This window comes from Manacus vitellinus, unplaced genomic scaffold (genome assembly GCF_001715985.3).
Source record: "Manacus vitellinus isolate BGI_N305 unplaced genomic scaffold, ASM171598v3 scaffold_2_pilon, whole genome shotgun sequence".
Lineage (NCBI taxonomy): Eukaryota > Metazoa > Chordata > Aves > Passeriformes > Pipridae > Manacus > Manacus vitellinus.
In genome coordinates, this window is record NW_021940208.1 from 12086023 (window position 1) to 12096604 (window position 10582).

Here is a 10582-nt window from a genome sequence, read left to right on the forward strand (position 1 = left end):
GTGGGTGGGAGGGTTATGTTACTGCTCAACCACCTTCTTTGGGAATTTCGTGTTGAATCCTTAAGCAAAACACTTAAAATGCAACCACTGATGGCAGACTTCTGTGGTTTGACTACTACTTCAATTTCTGTTGATACTCAAAATGAAGCATTGAGCTTACATCACTTCTTCCTTCCAACTCAGGAACACCAGGTGTTAGTACCATAGCTTTGCTTGGTAATTTGGGAATCGACTAATGTCTGTTATTTTCTCCAGCCGTATTTACTGCAGGTAGTTATGTAATTCAGCAACATTTGATAAAATAACCTTTCCCTATGATGGGAAAAAGAAATATTTTCTGCTTTTACAGATTGAAGGACATAAATCATCCGCTGTCCGTATGTTCTTTTCTAGCAAAACTCACTCAAGGATCTGTACTCTTGACTCCAGCTTTGAACTTCCATGGGAAATTAATCCCTACTGTGTTTTTAACTTCTTAATCTTCCGTGATGACTCTTATCTTGCATAATGAATCTGCCAGATCAAGAAGCCTGAACTGCTTTCTCTTGAGCTCAGCACCTGACATGCTCTAGCAATAAGCAACTGATTTTCTGTAGGATGGGTAGAGAGGGGACTCTGGTAATGCACATTCACTAAGCACTTACAGGATTGCACTTGTATTTTGAGGCTGCTTTAATCTTTTATTTTGGGGGTCTGAGTGGTAGCTTAATGAGTTTAACATGTCACAGGCTCCTCATACTGTGTAACACATGCAGTGACCTTTAAAAGAGTGTGTACGAACAGCTCAGTATATCTCAAGATGCTTTTTTTTGTTGTGTTTCTTTAACAACTCACCCTAAATATCCTATGTATGTCTGCAGGTATTTCGCCGAATGGGACACTGAGGTAGCTCAGCAAGTTCTCTCTGATTCTCTTCACCCTAAATACAGGTAATGCTTGAAATAATAACTTGAGAGAGCACTGTTCTGGCTCTGTCTGGGGAAGGGGGCTGGGTTTTCTTCTCTTTGTTGTGTGTATGCTTGGGTATTGCCACAGGCTGTCTGTTTTCAAGTACTGATCCTGTAAACTGATCAAGTACAAGAGGCGAACTTGTATATTGAATCTTGGAAATAGTTAAATTTAGTGTTAAATGTTTTCACTTCTAATTTCGAGTGATTTTTGTATTTTTATTTACCTTTCTTTTAATTTGTTTGTGTTTTTTTCATAATTAAAGAGAAGTCACTAAGAAGGAACTAAGGTATTTTTTTTTCTTTTCTCCAAGTTTTCTGAGACACTACATGTAAATAAACATCAAACCATACTACAATTTGGCATGTTATAAACTGAAAATCTTTGTTGCAACACCAGGAGATCCATATTCTTTTCTTCAAACTTGACTCAAACATAGCTGGTGGTGCAACACTGGGTACATATGAGCATGTTTATATATCAGAAATGAAATTCACCTTGCTTGATGTAGCTGAAGTGACTGACTTGATAATCATAAGTAGTCTAGGCCAAAAATTTGTTAGCAGAGCTGAAAGGGCCCTTTATTTATAGTCATATACTCTGTCTACCTTGACTAATGATGATCCCAATCTGGTGAGTCCATTGTCTTGATTGTTGAGAGATCAGGTACTTTCAGATGTCAAAAGCTGTGTTATTATGGGCAATTTGGGAATATGAGATTTACTCCATAATTATTGGAGGGGTCCGATACCTCTTATCCAGTTACATAGAAATCAGTTGCCTTAAAAGACATTTTTCTTCTGCCAGGAATGTTAGATATCCATACAGCTGGTCCACATCTGAATCCTGTGAAGCTTTTGATCTCCTTAGGGGTTTTTTTTGGGATTGAGTTTCCAAGGTAATTCTATGACAGAAAGCCCATGGAACATATTAGTATTCTTCATTTGCATGTTTGATTACCAAGGGCAGTCTTGGAGTGCTGTGTGAGTATGTGCAATTTCTATGCCTTGACAGAGCGTCAGCAGAAGGATAGATGCTGCTGGGGGTGCCCATGGTGATGTTCCTGATGCAGTTGCTTAGCAGCTGTGCTGTTTTCTGATAGGATCATGATCAATGAATTTTCTGTCTTAGTTGAACTGTATTGCTTACCCACATCCTGTGTGTGCCACCCTTATTATTCATCTTTACCTAGGGTTTTCTAAGTGTTGTTATGCCACATCCTGCAAAGATGGTTAAGATTTTAGAGAATGAGTGAAGAATAAGGTATGCTAAGCCATTTAGGAGGTGAAGTTTTGTCCTTGTGCAAGCCACCTGATAACACTCAGGTGAGGATGGATATGAACCTATTAGTATCTTAAATACTTAATGACAACAATTTTTATATACTATATTTACATGAAGCTCAGGGAATTGTTTTTAGTGTAATATATACTTATTGTAGTTAAGGTATAGTCCAAGAACTATGCTTTCACACATGGTTGTCGATAATATGGGATCTAAAGCTTGCAAACTGTGATTTACTTAACCAAGGCAAAACTGCCACAACCATGTCAAGGTTGTAGCCCACTGGTTAGGGTCAGTTCCATGCCTGCTTTTAGCTGGTTATAAATGCAGGCAATGATTTCTGCTAAACTTCCTCTTTTGAATAGACTCAGACCTGGCTAGTGCAATATTGGCTGACTGGTTGGATCACACGGCTTTTAAAAATCATCGAACAGCTGAAATTTAGTCTAAAATCAATCTGTTCCCTAGCTAATTTTATTTTAATGGAGGTTTCTTCTGTGTCCTTGAAAATCTCCACATTATTATGCCAAATAATAGAAAATGCTGTTCCTTATTTTTGGCCGTTGAGTGGTTTCTAATTTGGATAGTCATAAAAACTGACAGTCAGAGGAGTATTTTTCAGGCTTGCTGCTTCAGGTGAATCATGCCTCCAGTGATGAGTGTTGTGTATTTCTGAAAACACAAAAAAGCTAAAACCATCTTTGATTAGTTAAATGTAATTTCAACTTTTTGTATAGCTGAAACTTAAGTGGATCATCTTTGTGGTCAATATAGAAAAGAACTGGCTTTTACTGTGAGTATTGACATAGGTACCTATTTTATAATGGTGAGACAAGTTTATGGGCAATGATACAAAGCCAGTTACCCATTTCAAGTCTGTTTATATCAATCCATGCGGTCAAAAGCAGAGTTAAACATGCTTAGCCATGTCAATGGAAGTAAAATACCATGTTCAAATGTTATAATATCAAAGAAATTGAAAGAAAATATTTGTCAGTTTGTAATTCATGGCAATATCTGAGTTTTAATTACTTTTTTTTCCTCAGCCAACTCAGCAAAGCTGAATGGGAGAAGAAAAAGTTTGATAAGGCAATTGGGTAAGTTTAATGATCTTTTTAAAGTTGCAACAGACACAGCAGGTAACAATAATGCTGTATATTTGAGCAGAAAAAGGTGTTCCCTGGTTACATTTTCAAGGAAATTTCTGGGAGCATCTATTGTCTTAACCACACCTTGGTTTTGATCAAAGATTACAGGAGAAACAGTTTGTTACATTTAGAAAAAAAAACCAAAAATTCTGTAGCAAGGAGAACCTTTCTCTGTATGCTATACGTGTAGTGCAGCGATGAATATCTGTTTAATTCTTCTTAACGCATAATGTAATCAAATGTCACTTCTTACTGTCAAAACCAGGTTCTGAACTGCTTTTAGGAAAATACAATAGGGAAAAAATTGTAATGACTTTTTTTCTTCTTAAGAAATGGGTTTGGTGCAGCTGCATTATATATGACTATGGAACTGGATGTTCCTCCTGTGTGTATCTGAAGATCTGTAATATATCCTACTGTCCATATTTCACTTTTCTGTGAAACACACCTCTAGGTCTCATGCTGCAGTTGACTTCTAGACTAGTGTTTATTATTTTTTCCTCTTGAAATATAACAAAGGTTGAAGAAAAGGAAAGTATTTTAGTTTACTTGATAGAGGCAGTTGAAAAAATACCCGAAAGAGTCTACAGAAGACAGCTGTGTTTAGATGAGAAGAAAAAAACTGTCACTGAATATCCAAATATGTTTTCTTTTATCACTAAATGTCAGTGTGAGACTTAATGTGTTTTCTTGGGAAATAATCACTGCCAGAAATGTCAAATTCTTTATGCACGAGTCTCACAAATTAACTTTCAGATTCTGGGTTCTGTTGTGCCTAAATATACTTCACTTGATATCTCTTAGCAGGACAGGAGTTTGCTTCATGAGTTTGATTTTTCTTGGGTTCGTATCCAGTATGCTTTGACTTAGGTTTTTGCCTGTTTTCTGGCCTGTGTATCTAGTTCACTTCTAGGAAGAAGTGTGAGGTGACTCAGATGGATCTTTTTCCAGGCTTTTTAGCCGTATGAATGTCTTTATAGGATGGATTGTTAAAACCTGATATTCCTAACTGTGGGTAATGAATTCCTGTGGAGCAGATAGTTTAAAGTAGCAAATGGTGGGTCACCCTGCAGCCATAGCCACTGTGTGGAGTCCTTGCCCTGTTGCAGAGGTGAGCACAGGAGCACAGGGACATCTGTGCTTGTTTTTATTTCGTAGGAACTAATCAGTGCTGTTCCACTGAAAAGGCTTGCACAGTGATGAATCTCCTGTTTTCACCGTGTTCATGTATTTCCCAAGGGAAACCTGCTGGTAGAATGTACAAGGCATCCAGGATAAATGTTTTTCTTGCTTTCCACCCCGTACACACCTTGGAAACTCACAAAGGAGAAAATTAATATACCTCAGTAACACACGAAATCTGCAATGTCAGGGTCATCAGTGTTTCTTACAGTGTGCTGAAAGAAGGTAAACTCTCTACAAATGTTGCTGCTTTTTCTTACAGCTACTCTTTTGCTATTGTGGGCATTAACATAACAGACCTGGCATACAACCTGCTTGTGAGTGGAGCTCTGAAGACCCATTTCTACAACGTTGCTCCAGAAGCACCAACACTCACTCACTTTCAGCAGACATTCTGTAAGTGGGGGGGGTGAAGGGATGGGGGGTCAGGAAATACAAAATTTGTACTCTGCTAACCCTTTTTGTACTAGACATAGTTTTAAAAAAAATAAATAATCTGCTGACACAACACAGAGACTGTAGTGCTAGTCTTGCTCTCCTGTCTTTAGGATGCTTGGATTCAGTTCTTAGTTGTGATAGATTCCACTACCAAACCAAGGGGTAAAATAAAACAAAAAAACAAAATCCCAGACCAAACAAAAAAACCACAAATCAAAAAACCGCATTAAGTGCCTGAACATGTGACCTTACTGGTTTTTTAAATAATAAGAAGAAAGTAAAGGGACTTTAAGGACTTTCTGGAATTTGCTTCCCCATAAATCCAACTGTCTTACGATACTTCCATCTACATTCAGGTGTTACTCTCCACACTTCAGCAGAGTTGCTCCCCTGCTAAAATAATGCTTTCCCAGCTCTTTCCCCTGTATTTGATCATCCCTTCTACAGCAGAGGCCTGCTGTGCACTTTGCACAGTGGGTGTAACACTATCTAAACTTAAAGTATTTGGCACTGTTTCCCACAGCATTTTCTTGGAGAAACTGGCTGTTCATGGCTTGGACAGGTGTTCTCTTTGCTGGCTATAAAACTGGCTGGATGGCCAGACCCAGATAGCTGGGGGCTGGTCACCAGTGGTATTCCTCAGGGCTCAGTACTGGGGCCAGTCCTGTTTAATAACTTCATTGATGATATGGATGAGGGGATCAAGTGCCCTCTCAGCAAGGTCTCAGACAGCACCAAGTTGGGTGGGAGTGTTGATCTGCTGGAGGGCAGGAAGATTCTGAAGAGGGATCTGGGACAGGATGGATCGATGTGTTGAGGCCAGAAGTTCAGCAAGGTGAAGTCCTGGTTCCCTCACTACGAGAAGGATAGTGAGGTGCTAGAGTGTGTCTGGGGAAGGGCAGTGGAGCTGAGGAAGGGCCTGGAGCACAAATCTTATGAGGAACAGCTGAGGGAGCTGAAGTTGTTTAGCCTGGAGAAAAGGAGGCTCAGGATGGACCTCATCACTCTCTGCAACTACCTGAAAGGAGGTTGTAGGTCGGGGTCAGTCTCTTCTCCCAAGTAACAAGTAACAGAACAAGAGGAAATGGCCTCAAGCTGCCCCAGGAGATGTTTGGATTGAATATTAGGAAAAATTTCTTCACCAAAAGGGTTATCAAGCTCTGAAACAGGCTTCCCAGGGAAGTACTGGAGTTGTCATCGCTGAAGGTTTTTAAAAGACATGTAGATGTGGCATCACATGGCTTAGTGATGAACTTGGAAGTGCTGGAGTAGCAGTTGGAATTGGTCTTAAAGGTCTTTTCCCATCCAAACAATGCTATGATTCTGTATCCTATTCTTGATTTGTATTTCTTACCATGTCTAAATCTCCCACCACTAAATCTGGGGGAAGAAGAGATGTGTTTTAGTGCCTTTGCAGTGTCATGTTACCACCTATAAAAATTTGGCTGCAGGATGGACTGTTCTCTTGGTCAAGCCTGGGACTTTGCCCCACAACCAGCGTGTCTGCTGACCAGCATACCCAGTCCACTTGGATGACAGTGGAGGGAGTGCTGGTTTTGACAGTTCTTATCCATAAAGCACATGAATCTATGAATTATGAAACTGGATTAAACTTCTGTGGTTTTGGTATAATGGGCCAGTGAAGGTGGTGGATGTTCATATACACCCCATCTGCCATCCTAGGAAAGACTACAGGTTATCCCATGAAAAACTTGAGGTTATCAAATGGATTTTATTGTAGAGAAACACCAACATATAAACTTTCCTGGAGCAAGGACAATTTGTCCAGAGTTTGTCTGTTTGTGTCTGATAAACCCCTATTCTTATGCTCCTAAAGTTTCTCTCCTCTCCCTACTGCAGTCATCCTATGTTTCCTTCAAATTTCCTTCAATCCCAGATAACATTAGGCTTCATTAAATGTCTACAGGCTGCCTGACTGAACTGGAAAGTCAAAATTACATCGACCAGGCAGCAACCTAGGGGGACACAGTGGTTGTACTGCATGGACTTCCTAAATGCTGAATCCACATGTCACCTCATCTGCACCCTTCTGCTCCCTCAGGCTGTGGGGACACACGTTAGAAGAACTGCTCTTGGCTCACTGGTCTTGGCCTCTGTTTCCTTCTCTGACTGTACAAGCAGTGCATGAAACTGCATTGCTCCATGGCATGCTTGGCATCGTCACTGCTGAAGTACAGGAGGTGCCTCTTGGAAATCCCCTAAATTTTGGAGGGGGAAGATCTAACAATATTCTTCATTTTATGTAGTGGGGTGTTTTTTAAAAGGGGTTTTACTGGGCTTTTCTTGGAAAGTAACATCTCTGAGAATCAAACTGCCCGTGGCTGCCAGAATCTATGGAAGAGATTTGAAGATGTACCTAGAGTACCTTTTGAATGAAGTTTCTCAAATTGATGATGGAGTAAACAACATGTCTATCCAAATATATATTGAAATTGAAGTTAGAAGCATGTGTTTTAATTGTCATACAACAGAAAAAAACATGGATAAAAGCAATTAAGATTTTTTTACAGCAAATGTCCTCACTTTCTGCAGTACAGAAAACTGACTTGCACATTTTGCTGTGTTGGGGTGAACAATTACGCTCCTTCAGTGGTGCATTTGCTGTGGAAGTTGGGATCAAGAAACTGGGTCTAGTTCATTGAAGCTCTAATGCTGGATGTAAAGCTTTTCCTGTCAGTGAAAGACTTTGAGGGCAAGGACAGCAGAGAACTGAGAGGATAAAGGCCTTAATCGAAGCCCATATATTAAACCTCCTTTGGAATCACCTTTCTTCCTGTAACAGGGATGTCTTTCCAAAACTAGTGGTTCTGTGTATCACCTTATCATCCATCTTTTCACAACCATAGGCATAAGTGTTAAACAACATTTTCAGCAAGGTCATGCACACACAAGGTAAAAACGTGCACGAGGAGGAAGTGTTAACACAAAAAAACATGATGGCAACTGTTACTTTACCTAAGAGTACGCTCTTTTTTTAGTGGAGAGTAAGCAATGTTCCTATGAGGTAATATCTGTGAGGCAGAACTTGAATATAAACAAAAGGCTGGTGGGGCAGCATCAGCAGCATCTTTCTCTGCTTTTATACTCACTAGTTTAATGTTTCAATTAGTGAATCCATATGTCAAGACAACTAGTGACTTCTTGTGTTTATGGTGAGAAGTTCTGACAGTGTGTAATATTCATCCAATTTTTTGTCCAAAATACGTTTAGTCTTGTCCCTGCCCAGTGTCCTGAAGTGTCAGACTTCAGTGACCAGGATTCCCTGTGCAGATCATAATTATTAATTGCAGGCTTCTTTCTAATTTTTTATATCATCTTTACATACTGTATTCATCTCTTCTCCCTTTTTATTATTTTGTAGGCTACTTAATGCATGAATTCCACAAATTCTGGATTGATGAGGATCCACTGGACATAATGGAGTTCAATCGTGTCAGAGAGAAATTTTACAAGCGAATCTTGAAACAGCTCCAGAACCCAGAGATGGCTCTGTGCCCTCATTTTGCTGCATCAGAAAGTTTAATCAATATGTAGTTACTCACTTGATTTTCTTTGGAAACACTGTCTCACTCTTGTGTTAGACCACTGTTAGACCATCGCTAGCATACTGAATGACCATGGCAATTGTGTGCATGTTTTTGGCGCAGTATTCATCTATTTTTGTAACATGATCCCCTTATACTTCTCTGGTTGGGGATTTTTCATTTTAAATGGGTGCTCATATTGCCTCATTATGCAGTGTTACCTTCTGAATTGATGTCCAGATATCAGAGTTTTTCTATTTTTTTAGACTTTCCTCATAATTCAGCATTGACAATTGAATTGTATTTCTCTAGCTGTGTTTTTGTATATGTGGAATAAGTAGCTGGATCTCGTATTGTGAAAGCTTTTTAGCTTCTCGATATGTTTTAAGGCTGGCATAACTACTGGCATTTCAAGCAAAATATATGTTTGGTTCTCATCTAGAAGATAATATGTGTAATTTAATCTGATGCAGGCAAACACATTAAAGTCCAGTTTTCTCCATGCAGCCACTATATGCTTAATGCAAAATTAATGAGGCTTATGAGGCACAAGTTTCAGTGAGAAGAGTTTGTGCAGAATTACAATCAGCTGCATGAATACCAAATGGTCTGGTGATGCTAATACATTCACAGTGAACTGCAAACACATTCACAACTACCAGATACTGGCAGGGGCCAAAAATTATAACATGAGGCTGTTCTCACCAACACCACCATGCTGAGGCATGGTCTAAATTCCTGCACATTCCTTTGGATATACAGAAGTTAGTATTTTGTATCACATGCTGGAAGGCAACGTGATTTGGTCACGTGGTGCTTGGTGAATTCAGGGGGTCAAAAATCTAAATCTTCTGTTTGAACTACTGAAAATGTTGCTTTTGTTGTCAATTCAGTTCCTAAGATCTGGGAGAAATAATTGATCAGAAGGTTTAGAGCAAAACCTCTCCTCTTGAGTTTCCCAGAATACTTATAAAAAATAATTTAAAATGGCAAGCTGCCTTTTTTCTAAAACCATAAGTGAGTAAAAGTGTTTGACACTAAGATTGTGTAGTATATTGAACAACATCTACCATGGCATTTCATACCCATGGTATTTTTTACCTTCTAAGCAATCAATTTTAGTATTATATGTTTGTGTAAATCACTTGCATATGGAGATTAAACTGAGTAGTGTCCAACTACTTGTGAATTATATCAATAAATTATACATCATTCTAAACTGAAGCAATGTGGGTTTTATTTTTGAGATATGCAGTAATACAGATGAAAGCTATTTTACTTTAATGGATTAGGTAAAATGGGAAGTAGCAGCTCTGTGGTATTCCCAAGTCTGAAGTGTGATCTCAGCTTCCCTAGATCAGGTGCTTTATATCATTTTAGTTAGTGCTTGAGCCATGACTTTATAAGCAAAAAAAAATAAAACAATAGGAATATTTAAACTTCTTGAGAAACTGCTTATTGGATTTAAGCTCTCTCGTTTCTTTGCTGAAATGTAAGATGGGGTTCAGGGCTTCTCTGCAGGGCTGGAAAATTGCACTCATTGTGGAGTTAATCAGCAAAATTCTATGGGTATTGCAATAATTAGTCTTCTTCAGTGAATTTGGAAATAGGGATCATTTGCATATTTTGCATGAAAATACAAGGAATAAAACTCTGCATGTTTAACTTACTACCATTGATTTTGGAAAGTTGTTATTTATAGTCCTTAGGTCTCAAGGACTTTTTTATGTCACTCTTGAAGCCTCTAAAATAAGTTTCTAATAACAGTTTTCATAGTTTCAAATCTTAGACTCTCACTTTCTTTCCTTGTCCCACTCTGACTGAAATACCTTCTGCAGTTTGTTAGGTTACACTGGTTTATTTTTAATACTCAGCACTGGAGTTCATGGAGTTGAGGGAAGGGGAAGGAGGCACAAATATTCCTGCTACCTTCTTACTGGTGTCATCCTCTCAGTTATGCCTTGTCTCAAGGTGTCAACTTCAAATAAAATCAGAAAATGTCATCTGACTCCATGTCAGATTGTATCATTATAATCT

At 38.8% G+C, this 10582-nt stretch overlaps 1 protein-coding gene across 1 annotated transcript in view; it reads left to right on the forward strand.

The window, feature by feature from the left end:
• The window catches only part of ELMOD1 (ELMO domain containing 1), a 45445-nt gene extending 35676 nt beyond the window's left edge, over nucleotides 1–9769 (forward strand). The window contains exons 9-12 of the mRNA XM_018071512.2: nucleotides 861–929; nucleotides 3279–3329; nucleotides 4825–4958; nucleotides 8383–9769. Of these exons, the coding sequence (XP_017927001.1) occupies nucleotides 861–929; nucleotides 3279–3329; nucleotides 4825–4958; nucleotides 8383–8555 (427 nt within the window). The 3' untranslated portion in view covers nucleotides 8556–9769. The remainder of the gene's footprint in view (nucleotides 1–860; nucleotides 930–3278; nucleotides 3330–4824; nucleotides 4959–8382) is intronic.
• The last annotated feature ends 813 nt before the right edge of the window (nucleotides 9770–10582 follow it).